Genomic DNA, 26,591 nt, shown 5'->3' with positions numbered 1-26,591 from the left:
CTAGGGAGATGGGTAATCACAGCACCCTAGTGAGATGGGTAATCACAGCACCCTAGGGAGATCCCCTAGGGAGATGGGTAATCACAGCACCCTGGGGAGAGGTAACCAGCACGTTGTTGCTATCGCGTAATGTAGTGCCACGTACTAATTACTTCATTCATTAGCAATTAACGTGTGATGTCATTTCATCTAAGAGGGCAAATAGACTTCCAGCTGAGATAATAGGAACAGCTGGCTTAGAACATCTACTACAGGTTGAGCTGTATACACAGGGCTGTGTGTCTGACTGGAGGATGTAGTGGTTGTAGTAACATCTACTACAGGTTGAGCTGTATACACAGGGCTGTGTGTCTGACTGGAGGATGTAGTGGTTGTAGTAACATCTACTACAGGTTGAGCTGTATACACAGGGCTGTGTGTCTGACTGGAGGATGTAGTGGTTGTAGTAACATCTACTACAGGTTGAGCTGTATACACAGGGCTGTGTGTCTGACTGGAGGATGTAGTGGTTGTAGTAACATCTACTACAGGTTGAGCTGTATACACAGGGCTGTGTGTCTGACTGGAGGATGTAGTGGTTGTAGTAACATCTACTACAGGTTGAGCTGTATACACAGGGCTGTATGTCTGACTGGAGGATGTAGTGGTTGTAGTAACATCTACTACAGGTTGAGCTGTATACACAGGGCTGTATGTCTGACTGGAGGATGTAGTGGTTGTAGTAACATCTACTACAGGTTGAGCTGTGTACACAGGGCTGTGTGTCTGACTGGAGGATGTAGTGGTTGTAGTAACATATTGTGTCATCTCTAGTCCTCTCTCACACACACACACACACACACACACACACACACACACACACACACACACACACACACACACACACACACACACACACACACACACACACACACACACACAGCACTGAGGTAGAGAAGCAGGAAGTGCTCAATCAAGTGCTCTGACAAGGCCTTTCCCAACAAATCAGAGTTAAAAAGCAAAAGAGAAATTTGATTTTTTTTAAATGTACAAAAAGGAAATAGTAACACAATAAAATAACAATAATGAGGCTATATACAAGGAGTACCAGAACCCCTGTAGTATTATAACAATGAGACTATATACAAGGAGTACCAGAACCCCTGTAGTATTATAATAATGAGACTATATACAAGGAGTACCAGTACCCCTGTAGTATTATAATAATGAGACTATATACAAGGAGTACCAGTACCCCTGTAGTATTATAATAATGAGACTATATACAAGGAGTACCGGTACCCCTGTAGTATTATAATAATGAGACTATATACAAGGAGTACCGGTACTCCTGTAGTATTATAATAATGAGACTATATACACAAAGAGTACCGGTACAGGGTCAATGTGCAGGGGTACGAGGTAGTTGAAGTAGGGCTGGATATGGCCAAAATATGGCCAAAATATCACATGGTGATTTTCACATTTTGGACAGTGCGACTGTATTTTATGTTTTTGACTAATAAAAGTTCTACATTTGCTTTATGAGTAGGGCGTGACCCTAGGGTGGCACCACACATATTCTACATGATTTCAATGGGTCTTTTCTCCATTCTGATTGGTTTATACTGTTCAATTCAACTTCAACCTCAAATTATTTCCTGCATTTCCATCAATTTCTGCATTTCCTGCACTCGTTTGAGATCATTTCCACACTGTCACGATATGGAGAAAAATGCTAGGCCTTATTTTTAACCAAATGTTACAATTACGATTTAGATCAAAACAGTCAGGTGAACTTTTGGAATCATGGAAATAGAATGTTTATTATAATTCTATAGTTAGAGTATAAATAATAGTGGGCACTTTGAATACAGTTTTGTTTGACATAACAACGAATGAAAATGCCATTAACGAGTTATTGTGACTGGGTAGGAACCAAAGTGATGGTCAGTGTTTCCTAGGGGACCCTATAATCTTTGGCTTCATTAAATCTTTACTCATATATAGCCAACATATTCATGCTTCATCTATCCCTCTTTGATTTAGAAGATACTGTTAGCTAGCCAGCTAACTAGCGATTAGCATTAGTGGCTAAAACGATTTAGCTTAACTTACTAAGAAAATACAAACTAGCTGTTTGCAGATGTAAGACCTATATTGTAATTATAGAATGCTTTTGGATTTATATTAAGATCAACGTGGAAACAATATCGTTGTCATCAACATTGTTGCATGTGCTGCATTGACCATGCAGACTGAACGAAAGTGTCTCGTGGTCAAGCAACAACAAATGCGCTCCTTGAGTGACGGGGGCGGGGCTTAGTCTGTGTGGAAAAGGGCGTGGAGAGAGAGGTGAGGGATGACTCAAGTAGCGGGATAAACTATAAAAATGGACGTTACACATGGCTTATCACATTTAACAAACCAAACATTCAAATACCGTTAAAGAGGTAAAGTAAAAATCCAAACCAGTCCGTTCATAAATACCAGTATATAGTCAAATACGGTATACCACCCAGCCCTAAGTTGAAGTAATTGTAAAATTAACTTTTTGAGGATCTGTGGTCCCATCCCAAATCTTTTCAGTCTCCTGAGGGGTAAGAGGCTTTGTCTTCCCCTCTTCATGACTGTGTTGGTGTATTTGGACCATGATAGGTCCTTAGTGATTTGGACAACGAGGAACTTGAAGCATTCAACTTGCTCCACTATAGGCCCGTCGATGTGAATGGGGGGCGTGCTCGGCCATCCATTTCCTGTAGTCCACAATCATCTATTTTGTCTTGATCACATTGAGGGAGAGGCTGTTGTCCTGGCACCACACTGCCAGGTCTCTGACCTCCTCCCTATAGGCTGTCTCCTTGTTGTCGGTGATCAGGCTTACCACCGTTGTGTCGTCGGCAAACGTAATGATGGTGTTGGAGTAGTGCAAGGTCACGCAGTCATGGGTGAGTACAGGACTGTTTACTGTTGAGTGTTTCCATCATGATATGAACATTACATTGAGTGCTGCTGTACTGTCTCACGGATTCCTTCTTCCTACTACTGCTGGAGGCTACAGGCCAAGGCTCTGCTGGAGGCTCCAGGCCAAGGCTCTGCTGCTGGAGGCTCCAGGCCAAGGCTCTGCTGGGGGCTCCAGGCCAAGGCTCTGCTGCTGGAGGCTCCAGGCCAAGGCTCTGCTGGAGGCTACAGGCCAAGGCTCTGCTGCTGGAGGCTACAGGCCAAGGCTCTGCTGCTGGAGGCTCCAGGCCAAGGCTCTGCTGCTGGAGGCTCCAGGCCAAGGCTCTGCTGCTGGAGGCTCCAGGCCAAGGCTCTGCTGCTGGAGGCTCTGCTGCTGGAGGCTCTGCTGCTGGAGGCTCTGCTGCTGGAGGCTACAGGCCAAGGCTCTGATGCTGGAGGCTACAGGCCAAGGCTCTGATGCTTGAGGCCACAGGCCAAGGCTCTGATGCTCAAGAAATTATTGCAATATCATCATGAATGAGAAACAACGTCTTTCTGGAGAATGTGAACTGCCATATCTTGCAGAGGATAAATACTGAGACTGAGTATTTAATTTAAAAGCTACAAAAAGTACTGGGAGAAGCATTTGATAATGTCATTATCAATTTAGACTGGCCCTTTGATTAATTCTGATTTATTTTTATTTTTATGAATCCAAAGCGTACCTCCTTCAGACTGAAATGTGGCCTCGTCTGTTTTAAACACATCTTCATGGGTTCTACCTGTCAGTGAGACAATGGCAATAAGACTCAAAACGTTTCCAGATCAATTTTTACACATCTGTTTCCTGAAATAGACGATCACATAGTTTGGTGGTCCATGTTCTCTTAAAACAACAATTAACCACCCTGCCCTAGTGTGTAGTAACACTGTCATTAACCACCCTGCCCTAGTGTGTAGTAACACTGTCATTAACCGCCCTGCCCTAGTGTGTAGTAACACTGTCATTAACCACCCTGCCCTAGTGTGTAGTAACACTGTCATTACATTAACCACCCTGCCCTAGTGTGTAGTAACACTGTCATTAACCACCCTGCCCTAGTGTGTAGTAACACTGTCATTAACCACCCTGCCCTAGTGTGTAGTAACACTGTCATTAACCACCCTGCCCTAGTGTGTAGTAACACTGTCATTAACCACCCTGCCCTAGTGTGTAGTAACACTGTCATTACATTAACCGCCCTGCCCTAGTGTGTAGTAACACTGTCATTAACCACCCTGCCCTAGTGTGTAGTAACATTGTCATTAACCACCCTGCCCTAGTGTGTAGTAACACTGTCATTAACCGCCCTGCCCTAGTGTGTAGTAACACTGTCATTAACCACCCTGCCCTAGTGTGTAGTAACACTGTCATTAACCACCCTGCCCTAGTGTGTAGTAACACTGTCATTACATTAACCACCCTGCCCTAGTGTGTAGTAACACTGTCATTAACCACCCCGCCCTAGTGTGTAGTAACACTGTCATTAACCACCCTGTCCTAGTGTGTAGTAACACTGTCATTAACCACCCTGCCCTAGTGTGTAGTAACACTGTCATTAACCACCCTGCCCTAGTGTGTAGTAACACTGTCATTAACCACCCTGCCCTAGTGTGTAGTAACACTGTCATTAACCACCCTGCCCTAGTGTGTAGTAACACTGTCATTAACCACCCTGCCCTAGTGTGTAGTAACACTGTCATTAACCACCCTGCCCTAGTGTGTAGTAACACTGTCATTAACCACCCCGCCCTAGTGTGTAGTAAGTCATTAACCACCCTGCCCTAGTGTGTAGTAACACTGTCATTAACCACCCTGCCCTTGTGTGTAGTAAGTCATTAACCACCCTGCCCTAGTGTGTAGTAACACTGTCATTAACCACCCTGCCCTAGTGTGTAGTAACACTGTCATTAACCACCCTGCCCTAGTGTGTAGTAACACTGTCATTAACCACCCTGCCCTAGTGTGTAGTAACACTGTCATTAACCACCCTGCCCTAGTGTGTAGTAACACTGTCATTAACCACCCTGCCCTAGTGTGTAGTAACACTGTCATTAACCACCCTGCCCTAGTGTGTAGTAACACTGTCATTAACCACCCTGCCCTAGTGTGTAGTAACGCTGTCATTAACCACCCTGCCCTAGTGTGTAGTAACGCTGTCATTAACCACCCTGCCCTAGTGTGTAGTAACACTGTCATTAACCACCCTGCCCTAGTGTGTAGTAACACTGTCATTAACCACCCTGCCCTAGTGTGTAGTAACACTGTCATTAACACCCTGCCCTAGTGTGTAGTAACACTGTCATTAACCACCCTGCCCTAGTGTGTAGTAACACTGTCATTAACCACCCTGCCCTAGTGTGTAGTAACACTGTCATTAACCACCCTGCCCTAGTGTGTAGTAACACTGTCATTAACACCCTGCCCTAGTGTGTAGTAACACTGTCATTAACCACCCTGTCCTAGTGTGTAGTAACACTGTCATTAACCACCCTGCCCTAGTGTGTAGTAACACTGTCATTAACCACCCTGCCCTAGTGTGTACTAACACTGTCATTAACCACCCTGCCCTAGTGTGTAGTAACACTGTCATTACATTAACCACCCTGCCCTAGTGTGTAGTAACACTGTCATTACATTAACCATCCTGCCCTAGTGTGTAGTAACACTGTCATTAACCACCCTGCCCTAGTGTGTAGTAACACTGTCATTAACCACCCTGCCCTAGTGTGTAGTAACACTGTCATTAACCACCCTGCCCTAGTGTGTAGTAACACTGTCATTAACCACCCTGCCCTAGTGTGTAGTAGCACTGTCATTAACCACCCTGCCCTAGTGTGTAGTAACATTGTCATTAACCACCCTGCCCTAGTGTGTAGTAACACTGTCATTAACCACCCTGCCCTAGTGTGTAGTAACACTGTCATTAACCACCCTGCCCTAGTGTGTAGTAACACTGTCATTAACCACCCTGCCCTAGTGTGTAGTAACACTGTCATTAACCACCCTGCCCTAGTGTGTAGTAACACTGTCATTAACCACCCTGCCCTAGTGTGTAGTAACACTGTCATTAACCACCCTGCCCTAGTGTGTAGTAACACTGTCATTAACCACCCTGCCCTAGTGTGTAGTAACACTGTCATTAACCACCCTGCCCTAGTGTGTAGTAACACTGTCATTAACCACCCTGCCCTAGTGTGTAGTAACACTGTCATTAACCACCCTGCCCTAGTGTGTAGTAACACTGTCATTAACCACCCTGCCCTAGTGTGTAGTAACACTGTCATTAACCGCCCTGCCCTAGTGTGTAGTAACACTGTCATTAACCACCCTGCCCTAGTGTGTAGTAACACTGTCATTAACCACCCTGTCCTAGTGTGTAGTAACACTGTCATTAACCACCCTGCCCTAGTGTGTAGTAACACTGTCATTAACCGCCCTGCCCTAGTGTGTAGTAACACTGTCATTAACCACCCTGCCCTAGTGTGTAGTAACACTGTCATTAACCACCCTGCCCTAGTGTGTAGTAACACTGTCATTAACCACCCTGCCCTAGTGTGTAGTAACACTGTCATTAACCACCCTGCCCTAGTGTGTAGTAACACTGTCATTAACCACCCTGCCCTAGTGTGTAGTAACACTGTCATTAACCACCCTGCCCTAGTGTGTAGTAACACTGTCATTAACCACCCTGCCCTAGTGTGTAGTAACACTGTCATTAACCGCCCTGCCCTAGTGTGTAGTAACACTGTCATTAACCACCCTGCCCTAGTGTGTAGTAACACTGTCATTAACCACCCTGCCCTAGTGTGTAGTAGCACTGTCATTAACCACCCTGCCCTAGTGTGTAGTAACATTGTCATTAACCACCCTTCCCTAGTGTGTAGTAACACTGTCATTAACCACCCTGCCCTAGTGTGTAGTAACACTGTCATTAACCACCCTGCCCTAGTGTGTAGTAACACTGTCATTAACCACCCTGCCCTAGTGTGTAGTAACACTGTCATTAACCACCCTGCCCTAGTGTGTAGTAACACTGTCATTAACCACCCTGCCCTAGTGTGTAGTAACACTGTCATTAACCACCCTGCCCTAGTGTGTAGTAACACTGTCATTAACCACCCTGCCCTAGTGTGTAGTAACACTGTCATTAACCACCCTGCCCTAGTGTGTAGTAACACTGTCATTAACCACCCTGCCCTAGTGTGTAGTAACACTGTCATTAACCACCCTGCCCTAGTGTGTAGTAACACTGTCATTAACCACCCTGCCCTAGTGTGTAGTAACACTGTCATTAACCGCCCTGCCCTAGTGTGTAGTAACACTGTCATTAACCACCCTGCCCTAGTGTGTAGTAACACTGTCATTAACCACCCTGTCCTAGTGTGTAGTAACACTGTCATTAACCACCCTGCCCTAGTGTGTAGTAACACTGTCATTAACCGCCCTGCCCTAGTGTGTAGTAACACTGTCATTAACCACCCTGCCCTAGTGTGTAGTAACACTGTCATTAACCACCCTGCCCTAGTGTGTAGTAACACTGTCATTAACCACCCTGCCCTAGTGTGTAGTAACACTGTCATTAACCACCTTGCCCTAGTGTGTAGTAACACTGTCATTAACCACCCTGCCCTAGTGTGTAGTAACACTGTCATTAACCACCCTGCCCTAGTGTGTAGTAACACTGTCATTAACCACCCTGCCCTAGTGTGTAGTAACACTGTCATTAACCGCCCTGCCCTAGTGTGTAGTAACACTGTCATTAACCACCTTAATTAGCATGTTGTTACACAGTCCTTCAGTAATTACAATGACTGTCGTCATTAAGCTCTGCAGCTCTCATGGAAAGCGGACTCGGTACACTGAGGCCAACATGTCAAACCAAGACTGTCCTGCCTCCAATATTCATCACTCCACAGAAGAGGAAAAGGAGCAGAGCAGAAGTGAGAGAAGAGTCACAGCTCATGTTCCACGGCGGGACAGAGCAACACTCTCTCCACGAAGCTGTTGTACCAGTCAGAACCAGAAGGATCTGGGTAATGTCCTCTATGTCAGTTCCAAGTTCACGACATCCTGCCCTGGCCAATGTCCTTCTAACCCTAACCCATATCCAACATCCTTCTAACCCTAACCCATATCCAACATCCTTCTAACCCTAACCCATATCCAACATCCTTCTAACCCATATCCAACATCCTTCTAACCCTAACCCATATCCAACATCCTTCTAACCCTAACCCATATCCAACATCCTTCTAACCCATATCCAACATCCTTCTTACCCTAACCCATATCCAACATCCTTCTAACCCTAACCCATATCCAACATCCTTCTAACCCATATCCAATATCCTTCTTACCCTAACCCATATCCAACATCCTTCTAACCCTAACCCATATCCAACATCCTTCTAACCCTAACCCATATCCAACATCCTTCTAACCCATATCCAATATCCTTCTTACCCTAACCCATATCCAACATCCTTCTAACCCTAACCCATATCCAACATCCTTCTAACCCATATCCAACATCCTATAATTTAACACAATGAATCCTTCCTTCCATCTCTCCTTCCTTTTCCACACAGGGACTCTCAGTTCATTCTCTCCAGTGGCACTGTACTGACACCTGTGTTTATAGTGTACTCTGTCTACAACCTTAGACAGAACTATGCAAAGACCCCTTCTCCAGACAAGAATGTAAATAAAAGAGTTTCAGACAGGGAGAAGAAGGCTGACAGAGAACAAGGTTCCTCTTCACAGCCTCAAAGTAGAGCAGAATATCAATACACATAACACAGTATTTGAGAAAATAGAGCAGAGCTGCTCTGGAGTAGATGCGGACAGACAATATGTAGAGAATAGAGCAGAGCTGCTCTGGAATAGATGGGGGACAGACAATATGCTGAGAATAGAGCAGAGCTGCTCTGGAATAGATGGGGGACAGACTATATGCTGAGAATAGAGCAGAGCTGCTCTGGAATAGATGGGGGACAGACAATATGCTGAGAATAGAGCAGAGCTGCTCTGGAATAGATGGGGGACAGACTATATGCTGAGAATAGAGCAGAGCTGCTCTGGAATAGATGGGGGACAGACTATATGCTGAGAATAGAGCAGAGCTACTCTGGAATAGATGTGGGACAGACAATATGCTGAGAATAGAGCAGAGCTGCTCTGGAATAGATGTGGGACAGACAATATGCTGAGAATAGAGCAGAGCTGGTCTGGAATAGATGGGGGACAGACAATATGCTGAGAATAGAGCAGAGCTGCTCTGGAATAGATGGGGGACAGACAATATGTTGAGAATAGAGCAGAGCTGCTCTGGAATAGATGGGGGACAGACTATATGTTGAGAATAGAAACAGGAAGAAAAGAAAAGAGAATAGAGAGGGCAGGCGAGCCAGAACAAACTGGCAGGATGTCTCTAGTGTAACATCCCCTGAGACAAAGAAGTTGGAAATATATGTTGTAAGTATGTCAGATAATGTAGGCTGGAACATTTTTAAAACACTCTTGTCATCCACTCAAAGCTAATGTTGTGCCACCCAGTGGCAGAAATAACCATTGCACTACCTTGGCTTGGACATAAAAAAACATTATTCCAGAATGGCTGAGGAATGATAAGTAAGAGTAGGCCTGTCTCAGTGGACTGATCCATTATAGAGGCCTGTCTCAGTGGACTGATCCATTATAGAGGCCTGTCTCAGTGGACTGATCCATTATAGAGGCCTGTCTCAGTGGACTGATCCATTATAGAGGCCTGTCTCAGTGGACTGATCCATTATAGAGGCCTGTCTCAGTGGACTGATCCATTATAGAGGCCTGTCTCGGTGGACTAATCCATTATAGAGGTCTGTCTCAGTGGACTAATCCATTATAGAGGCCTGTCTCAGTGGACTAATCCATTATAGAGGCCTGTCTCAGTGGACTGATCCATTATAGAGGTCTGTCTCAGTGGACTAATTCATTATAGAGGCCTGTATCAGTGGACTGATCCATTATAGAGGCCTGTCTCAGTGGACTAAATAACAAAAAGTGAGCTTTGAATAATTAGCCTAAAAAATTAATTAAACCACAATTCACGACTGCATGCAACTGTTTTCAGTCTGCTGTAATAAAGGCTTTATATAAGTCAACTGTCTTCAACAGATCTGGCTTCTCCTTTCCCTCCTGAGCAGTCACTAAACAGCCACTAAGCAGTCACTAAGCAGTCACTAAGCAGTCACTAAGCAGTCACTAAGCAGTCACTAAACAGTCACTAAACAGTCACTAAGCAGTCACTAAACAGTCACTAAGCAGTCACTAAACAGTCACTAAGCAGTCACTAAGCAGTCACTAAACAGTCACTAAACAGTCACTAAGCAGTCACTAAGCAGTCACTAAACAGTCACTAAACAGTCACTAAACAGTCACTAAACAGTCACTAAGCAGTCACTAAACAGTCACTAAACAGTCACTAAGCAGTCACTAAGCAGTCACTAAGCAGTCACTAAACAGTCACTAAACAGTCACTAAGCAGTCACTAAACAGTCACTTAGCAGTCACTAAACAGTCACTAAGCAGTCACTAAACAGTCACTAAACAGTCACTAAGCAGTCACTAAGCAGTCACTAAACAGTCACTAAACCGTCACTAAACAGTCACTAATCAGTCACTAAACAGTCACTAAACAGTCACTAAGCAGTCACTAAACAGTCACTAAGCAGTCACTAAACAGTCACTAAACAGTCACTAAACAGTCACTAAACAGTCACTAAGCAGTCACTAAACAGTCACTAAACAGTCACTAAACAGTCACTAAACAGTCACTAAGCAGTCACTAAGCAGTCACTAAACAGTCACTAAACAGTCACTAAACAGTCACTAAGCAGTCACTAAGCAGTCACTAAACAGTCACTAAACAGTCACTAAACAGTCACTAAGCAGTCACTAAACAGTCACTAAACAGTCACCCGCTTCCATCCATTTTGCTATCATGTGATACTGTGTTGGGAGTTTGTTATAATCAAATTTATTAATGTGATTATGATGGGCTATGGGTCAAGTCCTATTGGTCACATGCAAGCAATGCCTACATGTTTCACATAAAGAGATCAAAGGTTGAGGGAATGTTTTTGCCTGAAACAAATGAGGGATTTTGGTAAGATAACTTTTCAGTCATTTGCTGTGCTGTGGTGCCTTTTCTCTGCAGTGGGGAGGAGAGCGAGACAACGTGCGCCAGTCACAGGCACTCGCTGTCATTTTTTTAACGCAGTGTGACCACCACCCTATTCCCTATATAGTGCACTACTTTTGACCAGGGCTCTGGTCAAAAGTAGTGCATAGTGCACTATATACACACTGAGTTTACAAAACATTAGCACCCCTTTTCCCCTCAGAACAGCCTCAATTCGTTGGGACATCCACAGGGATGCTGGCCCACGTTGACTCCAATGCTTCCCACAGTTGTGTGAAGTTGGCTGGATGTCCTTTGGGTGGTAAACCATTCTTGATACACACAAGGAAACTGTTGAGCGTGAAAAACTAAGCAGCGTTGCAGTTCTTGGCACACTCGAACCGGTGTGTCTGGCACCTACTACCATACTCCGTTCAAAGGCACTTAAAAAACATTTTATCTTGCCCATTTATCCTCAATGGCACACATACACACACACACAATATTCTCCAGGCTTAAAGATCATTATTTAACCTGTTTCCTCCCCTTCCTCTACGCTGAGTGAAGTGAATATAACAGGTGACATCAATAAGGGATCATAGCTTTCACCTGGATTCACCTGGTCAGTCTGTGTCATGGAAAGCGTCGGTGTTCCTAATGTTCTGTGCACTCAGTGTATTGGGAATAGGGCTCCGTCAGGGAGGAAGCCTGGGGAACAGTCTCTTGATTAACCAACAAGAGCCCTATAGGAGCTGGTCAAGTCCAACTTGGCTTGCATTGTGTTTTGTCTGGTCAATAGAGGTCGACAGCTTGTAGTCCTAAAACCCACAAATGACTTATGTCTGGTTCGCTCAGCCATCCCTATGGGAAATGTTTATGGGGAAAGAAAACGGTTTTTGGAATAAACGCTAAAATTAAGTTCTGAGGTTAACAAAGGTTTAGGAGATTGAATACATTTTGTTCTATGAGATAATCAGTCACTTAAACATGACATTTTAATTATTATTTTTTAAATAAATGACACATTTTTCAAAATTCACTAAAAGTGACGTTCGCTGATGAAGATGATCTCATTTTAAATAAAAGTATGAGATCCCCTAAGCCTGTGTTTTTACCACAGACCTTATTTTCGGCCAAAAACGCCATTAAATTCCCCCATAGGCTTTGTCCAAAGAACCATGGCGGAGTTAGTGCCTACAGAAAGACGCCATTTCTATTTCTCTCTATGTGGCTCCTTTATTTATTGATTAAAGGAAGGGGAGGAGCAGCGCGGTATCAAAAACAGTATCGATATGTTGTAATGGCCTGATTGATCTTCATAATCACTTTTTATCTTGAGTTTGACGAGATTTAAAAAATGTAGCGCCTAGTTTCTGTGTCAATGCAGAGTAACGGACATTAAACAAGATCTTGCTTTATTTGACCTGCCTAATTCGAGAGCTTGGCAAATCACTCTATTAGGTCTAAATGGGGGGGGGGGGGGGGGTTAAAAATGACATCAAACGAAAAGGACATTTAAATTGCCGTCCAAATCACCTGCTCTATTTACATAAACTTAGTCTAACTAACTAATCACAAAATACTGAACTGTTGTATTTGTAGCACAGTAACGGACCTAAGAGGTGTTAAACACCTGAACAGGTCTACTGAACGTGTAAAAGCGCCAATAATCATTTAGTCGACCGAACAGTTATCATTTGAATATTACACACCTATTAGCCAATGAACATCGGGACCATCTGTACCACACGAATTCCACCCCCCAGCCGCAATGGGCGATGAATGATAGATTGGTTGGCACTTCAAACAAGTTTACTGGAACAATTTAAACAATTTCAGTGCTACATCAAAATGACTGGGTCGACATACAATAGCCTATCGATGGAGACTGGAGGGCGGCCAAGCCAACCACATGCCACAAACTTCAACTTTATACCACATTTGATTTTGTTTGATGCAATGTTGCAACGTGGTCATGCACTGGCCGCGCGTACCGACATCAGCACACACACTTCACATTTGGCTAGTAACATTTCCACATAAACACAAACTCGGAATACCGATGTTTTACAGTTTAGCCTACCAATGTGCGCGTGGACACGGGAAATGAGACAGGACGGTAAAATGTACTCACCATTTCACTCGGAAGAACCGTGTATGCTCCAAAAATCACTCATTAGTCGGATGTTTCAATAAACGTAGGAAAAGTGATGTAAAGCAGCGGTTTGTGTTTTATTTCAGGGATAGTTTCTTCCACGTATTTGTCTACCAATACGGTCCTTTCTCGGAGATTTTCGGAGGAAAGGATTTCCACTATCTGAATAAAAGCAGGGTCTGGGCATGCGCACTAAGGAATGTTTTTTGTCAGTTGAGCGTTCAATCCACTGTTCTTTTCACGCAGAGCGCAGTATTTATAATAGTCTATAATAAAACACAAAAAGACAGCACATCTCTGAAAACATGGAATTGTATTTGCTCACACAGGCCTATTATTATCATGCTATTAATGATATTACAATAACATTGCCCCTCGAGCCTATTAAAAGTCTGCATGCCTAAACTGAAGAGAAAGAGGAATGACCTGTTTTTCCTTTTAAATCATAATGAATACAATTATATAGACAGATTCTAGATCAGAACTCCGAACTCCGAGATGCTTTGTGGATACGGGCCGATTCTATATCAGAACTCATACCTCTGATATGCTTTGTGAATACGGGCCGATTCTATATCAGAACTCATACCTCTGATATGCTTTGTGAATACGGGCCGATTCTATATCAGAACTCATACCTCTGATATGCTTTGTGAATACGGGCCGATTCTATATCAGAACTCATACCTCTGATATGCTTTGTGAATACGGGCCGATTCTATATCAGAACTCATACCTCTGATATGCTTTGTGAATACGGGCCGATTATATATCAGAACTCATACCTCTGATATGCTTTGTGAATACGGGCCGATTATATATCAGAACTCATACCTCTGATATGCTTTGTGAATACGGGCCGATTCTATATCAGAACTCATACCTCTGATATGCTTTGTGGATACGGGCCCCGATTTTAGAAACATATGTAAGAAAGACTATATAGACTTATATCCATAGAATGAATAGTAATCTATTGTCATAACCAGCTTGCTCTTCGTTACAGAAAGCAGAATGTATAGGTTTATCAAACTAAAACCATTAACCCTAATCTATAGCTTAACTGATCGATTGGAATGAATATATTTTATACGGAAAGTGAACGTAGATGAAGGCTAACAAACAAAGTGACATTTGAAAGAGCTATTGATGAGAAAAGTGCTATAGGGAACTTTCGCTCACTGGTCGTTCTAAACACACTTCATCCAGTCATTGGCTTGGGCATCTCATTAACAAGTCAATGGATGATGACCTGCCTTGCCACAAGCCTTGAAGACGCATGTCAATTTCCTTTAATGTTCGCGGCTACTTGTTAAATATGCGTGGTGCGGGAGGGGTATAAAAGCCAAGCTTAACTCAAGCCGCAGAGGAATCTGTCATCCAATTTGACCAGCATGCGTTCATTAGGCGTTCTAGGTGTAGCGCTACATGCCTCTCTGCTCATACTGCTGACTCAAGGAATTCACAAATCTAGAGATGGAGTTTATCACGGAACATCACGACGCTTTGCTACAGACCACCGTCCACCTGGATTCCATCACCTGGCACCGAAGTATATGATGCACCTTTACCGGAATTACAAGTCAAACCTCACTCGGCCTATAGACGTAATGGAGAAGGCCATCGCAAAACAAGCAGACACAGTCAAGAGTGTAATGGCAAAAAGTAAGATTACATATATTTTTTAAGTATATTAGCCTATAGGCCTATTTATTCATTCGTTTAGTAGGGCATATAGGCTACATTCTAGACATATAGCGTATACTGCCTGCCCGAATTTAGTTTAACACAGGAGAACATAATGATAAATATCCTGTTTAGGGCATTTTATAATAGTTTATGGCCTATTGCCTAGCCTCCTCTAAGCCTAGAAATTAAATGTTGCTTTGCGCTATTTTTTGCTTGCATTATTTTTATTCTTCAAAAAAAGTTAGGAGATAATTTTCTTGCTATGTTTGCGCACCACAGTGGCTGTCAAATCTCTTCGCCAGACGATCTCAAAGCGCTCCAATCCACATTCATTTTGTCGGCCTGAATAACCGTACATGGACCAGCGTGTGAAAAGGCAGGTTTTCAGCCTAATTCTCAAAGCAAACCTCTTTTTTTCTTTAAATGGGAGATGTTGATTAGAAATGTTGCCAGACATGCCTATTCAAATCTGTTGTTAACTCAAATCAACAAGTCCCCTCAGTTCTTTTCACACTTCACTTGATTAGATTAAAGTGATGACCTAGAACTACATCTCTGGCCAGAGCGGGATTTTAACAACATCTAGCCTATATGTTCCATGGACCGCTCTCCTCGCAACACCACTAAATCTAATTTAACATCACTGCTAGGTGTCATAGTTGTTACCTATTTGTTTGAATGGAGGATATGCGGAAGCCGAGCTAAGGACGTGTTAAATGATTGGTTTCGATCCGGTGTTTACTTTGAGTGGATTAGTCCTAGCCTCGTCCTCCTGTCGTTGTGTTATCATTAATCTTCATAGTTTTATTTCCCCAGAGCAAAACAGACCCATAGAGGAATGTAGATGTTTTGGTACAGTACCTATAATCAACAAATAGACGATGAATAGCAACAATACATTACATTTGGACAATAGTACAATAGTCTTTAATCTTCTTGATGAATTATGTACCACACCTCCAACGTCTTGTTCTTCTTTGCATCACAATTCATGTCCTAATTCACACATGTTGATGTTGACCCCAGCCGATGGTAGATTCATCCACAAGCTAGTTGCCTAGTTACATTGAAAAACACGGTTGGAATTTCTATTTGCAAACATGCTTTGCCTAGATCTAAAATTGTATTTCCTTAAAAAATATTAAAACAATATTGTTTTTAGAATACAAGCATGACTCATTCAGACTACTTAGATGTAACCCAGAAACAATATGCTAAATGTTTTGCCTGAATTGCTGTCCAGGATTGAATAGAACATGTGTATTCCTCCTAAATTAACAGTTAGCACATTAGCTCTGTGGTTGCTTAAAAGCTCTTTTTGTAAGTAAATACAATTAACATTAATTATTTGTAATCTATTTTGCCCGTTTTAGACCATTTAAAGGGTTTGAAGAAGAGGGGTGACATAAAAAACTAATATTTGATTGTATTTCTATATAGAGGCCTAATCTTAAAGTACTCAACATTGTATGGTGGTCCAGGTGGATAACTTGGATGTATGTTTGTCTAATAGACATATATGTGAAGTACTTAGTTGACATGAGACCAGAAACAAGTGTAGCCTAGTGGTTAGAGTGTAGAGGCGGCAGGGTAGCCTAGTGGTTAGAGTGTAGAGGCGGCAGGGTAGCCTAGTGGTTAGAGCGTTGGACTAGTAACCGAAAGGTTGCAAGTTCAAATCCCCGAGCTGACAAGGTACAAATCTGTCATTCTGCCCCTGAACAGGCAGTTAACCCACTGTTCCTAGGCCGTCATTGAAAATAAGAATTTGTTCTTAACTGACTTGCCTAGTAAAATAAAGGTTAAAAAAATAATAATGTTCAAAGAACTACAAGTCAGTACAAATGTTAAAAAATCTGTTTATTTTTTTAATATATTTTTTCTTCTTTCCAATAGGTTTATTTCACAGACCCCGACGCTGGACTGCAACCTTTGACCTGACCACCTTATTGGCCGACGAACGGATCCAAGCAGCGGAGCTCAGGTTCAGGTTTCCCCGGGCGACGAGGGCTTCCAACATTACCGTGGAGATCTACCATCACCACGACTACCCGTGCAGGCAGACACAGGGGATCTGCCAGGAACACCAGCTGGTGGGATATTTCTCTGTCTCCTCTGTGATTAACTCCTCTCAGCACTGGAAGGTGTACAACCTTACTGATCCGCTGTTGAACTGGCTCGGCCAGGAACAGATTTCCAGGAGCTCAATGAAGAGGAGATCACCAAACAAGACAAAGAGAGATGTGTACTTCCCCAACCCTGTCCAGTTGGCTGGGTCTACAACACAGCAGAACCCTGTCCAGTTGGCTGGGTCTACAACACAGCAGAACCCTGTCCAGTTGGCTGGGTCTACAACACAGCAGAACCCTGTCCAGTTGGCTGTGTCTAGAACACGGCAGAATCCTGTCCAGTTGGCTGTGTCTAGAACACGGCAGAGTCCGTGTGTGAGCGACAGAGCCTTACTGGTTGTATTCTCTCATACAGGGTCAGAGGAGGGCTCCCAGGCCAAAGCCAGTCTTCTCCAGACGGCCGAACAGTCCAAGTTCCTGTCCACCACCGAGTCCAAGAAGTTCCGCAGGCCGAAGAGACACAGGAAAAAAAGGGGCCACTCAGGCCAGAGGGAACCACCAGACATGAGGGGTCCAGAGGCGTCTAGCGGAAACATTGAGATTGACCCGTCTCTCTGTCGAAGAGTTGATATGCATGTAGACTTCAATCAGATAGGCTGGGGGTCCTGGATCGTCTTCCCAAAGAAGTATAATGCCTATCGATGTGAGGGGATCTGTCCAAGTCCTTTGGGAGAAGACTTGAACCCAACAAATCATGCTTATATGCAGGTACGTTTCAATGTGTTTCTACGGGATTTTCCAAAATGTGTCATAGAATATATTGGTTTTCAAATGTATCTTTACTGTTTTCGTATGTAACTTAACGGTACAAAGCTCATTGGGGCGGCAGGGTAGCCTAGTGGTTAGAGCGTTGGACTAGTAACCGGAAGGTCATTGAAAATAAGAATTTGTTCTTAACTGACTTGCCTGGTTAAATAAAAAATAAAAATAAGAACAATTAGATACTATAGCAATGCTTCATGCCTATTTGAAGTTGTTTGGCTTTTCTTTACTTGCAGATTGCTTCTTGATGCTTTTTTCCCCTCTAGAGTCTCCTAAAACACTACCACCCTGAGCGGGTTCCCTCGGCGTGCTGCGCCCCCACCAAGATGAGTCCTCTAAGCATGCTGTATTATGAGAATGGAGAAATGCTGCTTCGCCATCATGAGGATATGGTTGTGGATGAATGTGGCTGCCTGTAGCGTCTGTCACAGGCTTGAACCCGACCTTCAGTAAAGAAATGACCGGAGCAAAGCCCGGGGCCGTCTTCTCACAACCGCTTGAGATGGAGACGAGGCTACCACTCGTCTCCTTCGGACGCACGCAACAGAGAGTTCCGGAAAACATTCGAGTGGAATTTCACTGACAGAACTCTTATCCAAGAGTCTGTATCAGATGGTCGAAAAACAATAAGAAAACACTTTGTGTTAGTTCTTTTGGTTATTGTGACTGTGCACTCCTCAAGCAGTATGGTAGATGTCCTGTATGTTTAGAACGCCTGGATATATACAGTATGGTAGATGTCCTGTATGTTTAGAACGCCTGGATATATACAGTATGGTAGATGTCCTGTATGTTTAGAACGCCTGGATATATACAGTATGGTAGGTGTCCTGTATGTTTAGAACGCCTGGATATATACAGTATGGTAGATGTCCTGTATGTTTAGAACGCCTGGATATATACAGTATGGTAGATGTCCTGTATGTTTAGAACGCCTGGATATATACAGTATGGTAGATGTCCTGTATGTTTAGAACGCCTGGATATATACAGTATGGTAGATGTCCTGTATGTTTAGAACGCCTGGATATATACAGTATGGTAGATGTCCTGTATGTTTAGAACGCCTGGATATATACAGTATGGAGGTTCTCTCAGAATGGGACTGATTTTATCTTTCTGCTTTTAGGAATCAGTTTGAGGACCCGCCATTTCATTATAAGTCATAGGAAATGGCGTTGTTCACCATTTAAGCACTGTTTATACTATAGTATACACCTACTGGGTGTAACGGAACATTGACATTATATTTATTGTAAATAATAATAAAATAAAGCTTGGGTATTTATGTTAATTTATTGCTCTCTCTGTTTTAGGAGGATTTTGTCATAAATATGTTTCATATTGTAAAAATATTTTGTTAGCTGATTAAAGTGTATGTATTTTGTAGGTAATATTTGTCATGTTCTTCATCCATTAGTAACATAACATATGCTTATGACTCTTGTCTATAAAAAAAACCCACGATATTTACATTCACTAGAATGACCTGTTGTGAATATTCATTCATTCTAATTCTATGGGTTCTGGAATTCTCTGAGTTGAGCAATGCACCATGCTGGATTGTTGACCACAGTATTATTAGACTGACAAGTGGGGCACCAAAAAACAAAACAAATTCCTGACACAAAATAAACAATATAGGTGGATGGAATTTCAGTTTTTAGAATGATCAAAATCTCTATTATTTTTTTCTCTCAAAATCACAAAAAAAAAATACACAAAAATGAATGTCCCAAAAGTTCAGGAATATAAATACTTGTTCTTCACTATAAATAGCCCACTTCTCAAGAACTATATCAGATATTAAGTACAAGGTAATAACTCATGTGTAACTGGTGAGAACGTGCAACAAGGACAATTGGGGAAAAAGTACATTCACTAACGGCATCTTCTGGCCTCATTCACCTGGCATCCTATTCACCATGATTGATTTAATGTTGAATGAATAGAGTACGTTTCAATACATGCCCATTGTCTTCGCGTCCATTGACAAAGCAAAAAATAGTTGACCAATCAGGGTTTTCCAGAATAGTGGCTGCGGCAGGACAACTCTGTCATTACACAGCGGACTAAGTCCTAACCAGGATCCTAAGGTAGGTCAAACTCTGAACTTCCATGTTTATACTGTTATAACTCAACAATCAGTTGATCTAGTCGTATATGTGCTATTAGTGCTGAGACACTACACTGTGATGACACAACTTGATACAACCTAACACCCGTTACAGACTGATATTTATACAGATCAATCCTGCGTAAGACATGGGCAGAATTTAAATCTGTAGTCCTTCGCAGTTATTTCTCTGAAACTTCCTTGTGCGCCTATGACTCTCGTCAATACGGTAGCGTGTACTGTAGAAGCAATATAACTATTGATGGCAACAAGAGGCTAAAATAGTGTTTTTAAACTCAAATTGCGCACAAAAACAAACCATTTTGAAGTATTGGACTGATTTTAACAATAATGTCAGAAGAGATCATCTGAAAAATGCATCGATCGACTTCAGCCCAGTGTATCCTCTTTGGTTAAAAATAGTCTCTCGCCAAATTTGACGGTGGTGTTTGAAAATGAATGGATTTGATTGGACGGAGCCTTGAACTGACTTGCTAACATTTTCAGCTGTCAACCACAGTTAAAGTTTAAGGGTAGGTTGATCCACCTTCCGTCATACAGTATATGCTGATTCTATTGTACAATCTATTATACAGATCTCCACCCGGACGTCGTTTGTGGAATTATGAGTAGGCTACATTAGAAAGCTAGCAATTTAGCTATTACTACGAATTAAGCTCGCTTTAATAGCTAACTAACTGTTGTATCTCGCCTATAACTTGACGTGGGACAGGTGATCAAGTTATTAATGTGATTTTGTATGAACTTAGTGAAGAGGACAATGTTGCCGCAATGGCTGACATTGAACAAGATGCATTGTAACATTCTAATGTATTGTACAATAGAGGATCCTTGACACAAAATTGCAACGAGCAATCTTGTATGCATGACCTGGTAACATGTTAAAAATAGCTAATTACCAAATTGCATGAAAAAACAACAACCATGTTAATTAACCTGATGAATTAACAATATTTTAATATGCCAAAGAAAATTCACTTGAAAATGTCTGGTTAAAATGTATATCTGAAGTATTACACCAACCTCTCCCCATCTCTACCCCAGGTGAGATTCGTAGACCGAGTATAATGGCAGAGGCTGTGGCCAATGTTGCCCGGAGGGTCAATGCAACAGTGGAGGAAGATAAAGATACTCTGGGTAAGTTCATTAAATCCTTTGATTTAATTGATGTCTTCGTTATTATTCTACAATGTAGAAAATAGTTTTTTTTTAAATACACCTACTCTTTCAAGAGTTTTTCTTTATTTTTTTTACTATTTTCTACATTGTAGAATAATAGTGAAGACATCAAAACTATGAAATAACACATATGGAATCATGTAGCAACCAAAGAAGTGTTAAACAAATTCAAATATATTTTAGATTTTAGTCTCTTGATGTAGCCACCCTTTGCCTTGATGACAGCTTTGCACACTCTTGGCGTTCTCTCAACCAGCTTCACGTGGAGTGCTTGTTTAACACTTTTTTGGGTTACTACATGATTCCATATGTGTTATTTCATAGTTTTGACGTCTTCACTATGATTCTACAATGTAGAAAATAGTAGCAAACAAAGAAAAACCCTTGAAGGAGGAGTGTCCAAACTGTTGACTGCTATGGTATATTATTATTCTTTGTCTAATTTTCATTGTTGGTCATAAAAGACTGTAAAAACACCAGTAAATCAGCTCCAAGTGATTTTAATCGAAGAAATCTGTTCCCAATTATTCCAACGCATAGTAGAAAGATACGTGATCGTATACAAATGTAAGCAAGGTTTGAAAGGATTACGTTTTAGTCAAACATTATGTCTGTTTAGGCTTCTTGCGGTCAATTTGCATTCTACAAATTATTTGTAATTATGTTCCCTCCGACCATCCACTCCAGGAGAAATCAGCCTACAGTTGAATGTAGTTGATGATCCCTGATCTTCAAGTATATCCAGGTTGTTGAGTCTTACTACTTTCGGCCAGCAGATGGCAGTAATGTGTTACCAAAAGCTCTCTCCTTCCAAGGATGATATTATATTGTCCTCTCAGCCTGACTCGTTCTTGTGAACTTAATTTGCATATTTGACATAAGAACCAGAGGGTTGCAGTGACGTTAGATTTGAGCAAGGTATGACTGTGTCGCGCCTGACCTGAGTATTCTTTGTTTTCTTTATATATTTTGGTTAGGTCAGGGTGTGAGGAGGGTAGCATGTGTGTTTTTGTCTCATCTTGGGTTTTTGTACTGTCTAGGGGTTTTGTAGGTTTATGGGGTTGTTTACGTTCTAGGGTTTTATATGTCTATGGTTGCCTAGATTGGTTCTCAATTAGAGGCAGCTGTTTATCGTTGTCTCTGATTGGGAACCATATTTAGGCAGCCATATTCCTTGGGTTATTTTGTGGGTTATTGTCAAATGTGATGTTGCATGTTTATAGCGCTCAGTGTTTATAGCGCTCAGTGTTTATAGCGCTCAGTGTTTATAGCGCTCAGTGTTTATAGCGCTCAGTGTTTATAGCGGTCACGGTCGGTTTGTTTTCATGGTCTTTCAGCTTACATTAAAAGATGTATTCACGTCACGCTGCGCTTTGGTCTCGTCACTACGACGATCGTGACAGACTGTAAAGTCTATTTTGAAATAACCTCTTCAATATAACACTAATCTTCTTCAGCTCTAAGCCATGCTTTCTCATACATGCATCCCAAATGGCAACCTATTCCCTATGTAGTACACTACTTTTGAACAGAGCCCTATGGGCCCTGGTCAAAAGTAGTGCACTAAATGGGGAATAGGGTGCCATTTGGGATGTGGCATGGCCATTCCTAATTGTTATCCTTTACTTCTTTAGATCTGTCAAACTGCAAACTGATCAGTTTCCCAGATGGCGTATTCAGGGTCCTCAACAGCGTTGCAGAGAGGATACACGTCGTCACGTTGGCTGACAATGAGATGAAGGGAGTTACTAGCAAATTCTTCAATACCTTCACTCAGTTGAGAGGTAGCTATGCACACATACTCTCCCCACCCCCACACCCCCAAACTTAACATGTTTTAGTGAAGGGGCCTTTTATATAACACTATCACAAGTTATCAGATTGATAGCTTTAAAGCCTTTATCTTTAAGGTAGCACACATCTTTGTATAGCAGCCGAACAGTAGCCTGGGGCCAGCATAGCAGCCGAACAGTAGCCTGGGGCCAGCATAGCAGCCGAACAGTAGCCTGGGGCCAGCATAGCAGCCGAACAGTAGCCTGGGGCCAGCATAGCAGCCGAACAGTAGCCTGGGGCCAGCATAGCAGCCGAACAGTAGCCTGGGGCCAGCATAGCAGCCGAACAGTAGCCTGGGGCCAGCATAGCAGCCGAACAGTAGCCTGGGGCAGCATAGCAGCCGAACAGTAGCCTGGGGCCAGCATAGCAGCCGAACAGTAGCCTGGGACCAGCATAGCAGCCGAACAGTAGCCTGGGGCCAGCATAGCAGCCGAACAGTAGCCTGGGGCCAGCATAGCAGCCGAACAGTAGCCTGGGGCCAGCATAGCAGCCGAACAGTAGCCTGGGGCCAGCATAGCAGCCGAACAGTAGCCTGGGGCCAGCATAGCAGCCGAACAGTAGCCTGGGGCCAGCATAGCAGCCGAACAGTAGCCTGGGGCCAGCATAGCAGCCGAACAGTAGCCTGGGGCCAGCATAGCAGCCGAACAGTAGCCTGGGGCCAGCATAGCAGCCGAACAGTAGCCTGGGACCAGCATAGCAGCCGAACAGTAGCCTGGGGCCAGCATAGCAGCCGAACAGTAGCCTGGGGCAGCATAGCAGCCGAACAGTAGCCTGGGGCCAGCATAGCAGCCGAACAGTAGCCTGGGGCCAGCATAGCAGCCGAACAGTAGCCTGGGGCCAGCATAGCAGCCGAACAGTAGCCTGGGGCCAGCATAGCAGCCGAACAGTAGCCTGGGGCCAGCATAGCAGCCGAACAGTAGCCTGGGACCAACATAGCAGCCGAACAGTAGCCTGGGGCCAGCATAGCAGCCGAACAGTAGCCTGGGGCAGCATAGCAGCCGAACAGTAGCCTGGGGCCAGCATAGCAGCCGAACAGTAGCCTGGGACCAGCATAGCAGCCGAACAGTAGCCTGGGGCCAGCATAGCAGCCGAACAGTAGCCTGGGGCCAGCATAGCAGCCGAACAGTAGCCTGGGGCCAGCATAGCAGCCGAACAGTAGCCTGGGGCCAGCATAGCAGCCGAACAGTAGCCTGGGGCCAGCATAGCAGCCGAACAGTAGCCTGGGGCCAGCATAGCAGCCGAACAGTAGCCTGGGGCCAGCATAGCAGCCGAACAGTAGCCTGGGGCCAGCATAGCAGCCGAACAGTAGCCTGGGGCCAGCATAGCAGCCGAACAGTAGCCTGGGGCCAGCATAGCAGCCGAACAGTAGCCTGGGGCCAGCATAGCAGCCGAACAGTAGCCTGGGACCAGCATAGCAGCCGAACAGTAGCCTGGGGCCAGCATAGCAGCCGAACAGTAGCCTGGGGCAGCATAGCAGCCGAACAGTAGCCTGGGGCCAGCATAGCAGCCGAACAGTAGCCTGGGGCCAGCATAGCAGCCGAACAGTAGCCTGGGGCCAGCATAGCAGCCGAACAGTAGCCTGGGGCCAGCATAGCAGCCGAACAGTAGCCTGGGGCCAGCATAGCAGCCGAACAGTAGCCTGGGACCAACATAGCAGCCGAACAGTAGCCTGGGGCCAGCATAGCAGCCGAACAGTAGCCTGGGGCAGCATAGCAGCCGAACAGTAGCCTGGGGCCAGCATAGCAGCCGAACAGTAGCCTGGGACCAGCATAGCAGCCGAACAGTAGCCTGGGGCCAGCATAGCAGCCGAACAGTAGCCTGGGGCCAGCATAGCAGCCGAACAGTAGCCTGGGGCCAGCATAGCAGCCGAACAGTAGCCTGGGGCCAGCATAGCAGCCGAACAGTAGCCTGGGGCCAGTCTGTTTCTGTTCACTTGCCAGCACCTTATGGAATTGTCATTGGCTTGGCAATGACAGAATGGAGTAGACGAGCACAAACAGATCTGGGACCAGGTTAGCCTAATACACCCAATATTTAACAAATATTTGACTGAATGTGTTGAATCTGTGTGAGGAATACGTTAGTACGTTAGCTGGTGATTTAGCAGTATTTTCCAATATCTTTTCAGAACTGGACTTGCACGGCAATGTAATCACTAAACTGCCAGATGTAGTTGGCGAGCTGGAACATCTGACCAGCATCAACTTGGCCAACAACAAGTTGTCTGTCTTCCCCGAGAGACTGACGGAGATCCAGTCACTGGAAAGAATCAACCTGGAAGGGAATGACATCACTGGTAAGATGTAGTCAGTGCTGCGTTCCCATTCTCTACATTTCTTCTAAGGATTTAAAAGCATTGGATTGGTGTTACAATTTGCTGGAGGAAGTTTATACATTTGGATTGGTGTTACAATTGGCTGGAGGGAGATGATACCGTTGGATTGTTAGAATTGACTGGAGGAAGTTAATACCATTGGATTGGTGTTACAATCGGGTGGAGGCAGTTAATACCGTTGTTTAATCCGTGAGAGAAAGTGAGCAAGTGCAGAGAAGTGGGAGAAGTGTGGTGCATCAGGAACCAGACGTAATGACGCCTTTAGTTTCTTGTGAACATTCATTGGCTCTTTCTCAAATGTCTAAAAATGTGTCTTCTCATCTCTCCAACAGACGTCCCCATGGAAAAGTTGCAGGCCATGCCAGCTCTGAAGTGTATCAACTTGAAGGCAAATCCTTTGGACAACAACTTGTTAACTGCCATTCAACAATTTCCTCAAACATTTGAAATTCAAACTACAACAGACAACTAAGACCTTGTCTTCTTCTAAGATGGACAGTTCATCCACACCTGGAGACAATGAGGATTGCATGCTGTGCCTTCAGACTTTTTCAATAGTACAATTAGTTGCTTTTGATTCTCCAGAGATTCAATTGTTTGGCCTCTAATCATTACATATTTTTCCCCCATGTTTGCTGTAATGGAACGATCAAACTTGAGGCCTCTCCAGAACAGAACACGTGAGCCTACTGTAGTTGCTGCCATTACTGAAAGTCCATTTGAGTTGTGCTCAGTTCAGAGATGACTAGATGTTGCTGTTTACACTTTTGCGGTAGCCTTTCCAGAGAGCACCAGGAGCTACACCTAAGTACATAGTCCTTATGAACAATGGGCTGTTTTCATCACCAAAGGAATAGCAATTAAATGCTACGTCTTAAAAAAAAATGTATCTTCAACCTATCATCCTAACTGGAGAGATGCTGTCCCTTGTGTAGAGGACGACTAAATCAATCCTAACTGGAGAGATGCTGTCCCTCCTTGTGTAGAGGGCAACTAAATCAATCCTAACTGGAGAGATGCTGCCCCTCCTTGTGTAGAGGGCGACTAAATCAATCCTAACTGGAGAGATGCTGTCCCTTGTGTAGAGGACAACTAAATCAATCCTAACTGGAGAGATGCTGTCCCTCCTTGTGTAGAGGACGACTAAATCAATCAGACTGAGTTCACTTGCGTCACCCACTTTGTAGCTTCACATGCGAATGGACTGACTTTACTCATTTAGAAAACAAAGAATAAATATTTTTATTCCACA

At 43.7% G+C, this 26,591-nt stretch overlaps 3 protein-coding genes across 8 annotated transcripts in view; 2 read left to right on the top strand and 1 right to left on the bottom strand.

Moving 5' to 3' along the window:
* The window catches only part of LOC135511809 (paladin-like), a 169,843-nt gene extending 156,394 nt beyond the window's left edge, over positions 1–13,449 (bottom strand). Inside the window, exon 1 of the mRNA XM_064933279.1 lies at positions 13,258–13,449. The gene's annotated coding sequence lies outside the window, so the exon portion shown is untranslated. The remainder of the gene's footprint in view (positions 1–13,257) is intronic.
* A 1,223-nt stretch (positions 13,450–14,672) lies between these two features.
* LOC135511543 (nodal homolog 2-A-like) lies at positions 14,673–18,609 on the top strand. Of its 2 annotated transcripts, XM_064933028.1 has the most exons (4): positions 14,673–14,943; positions 16,861–17,239; positions 17,390–17,801; positions 18,122–18,609. In XM_064933028.1, exons 1-4 carry the CDS (start codon positions 14,673–14,675, stop codon positions 18,272–18,274), a joined length of 1,215 nt encoding a protein of 404 aa, XP_064789100.1. In that variant the 3' UTR covers positions 18,275–18,609. The 2 variants fall into 2 exon arrangements, 1 of the variants encoding a protein (XP_064789100.1); XR_010451262.1 differs by lacking the exons at positions 14,673–14,943; positions 16,861–17,239 and having other exon boundaries at positions 17,738–17,801; positions 18,092–18,205.
* Positions 18,610–19,879: 1,270 nt separating this feature from the next.
* LOC135511807 (leucine-rich repeat-containing protein 20-like) lies at positions 19,880–26,591 on the top strand. 5 transcript variants are annotated; one of them, XM_064933275.1, is made up of 5 exons: positions 19,880–19,951; positions 21,037–21,129; positions 22,806–22,955; positions 25,133–25,300; positions 25,672–26,591. In XM_064933275.1, exons 2-5 carry the CDS (start codon positions 21,060–21,062, stop codon positions 25,809–25,811), a joined length of 528 nt encoding a protein of 175 aa, XP_064789347.1. In that variant the 5' UTR covers positions 19,880–19,951; positions 21,037–21,059; the 3' UTR covers positions 25,812–26,591. The 5 variants fall into 5 exon arrangements, with proteins under 5 accessions (XP_064789347.1, XP_064789345.1, XP_064789346.1 ...); XM_064933273.1 differs by lacking the exon at positions 19,880–19,951 and adding an exon at positions 20,174–20,504; XM_064933274.1 differs by lacking the exon at positions 19,880–19,951 and adding an exon at positions 20,538–20,704.

This window comes from Oncorhynchus masou, chromosome 24, assembly GCF_036934945.1.
Source record: "Oncorhynchus masou masou isolate Uvic2021 chromosome 24, UVic_Omas_1.1, whole genome shotgun sequence".
NCBI classification, from domain to species: domain Eukaryota; kingdom Metazoa; phylum Chordata; class Actinopteri; order Salmoniformes; family Salmonidae; genus Oncorhynchus; species Oncorhynchus masou.
This window is presented reverse-complemented; position numbering and strand designations above follow the sequence as displayed.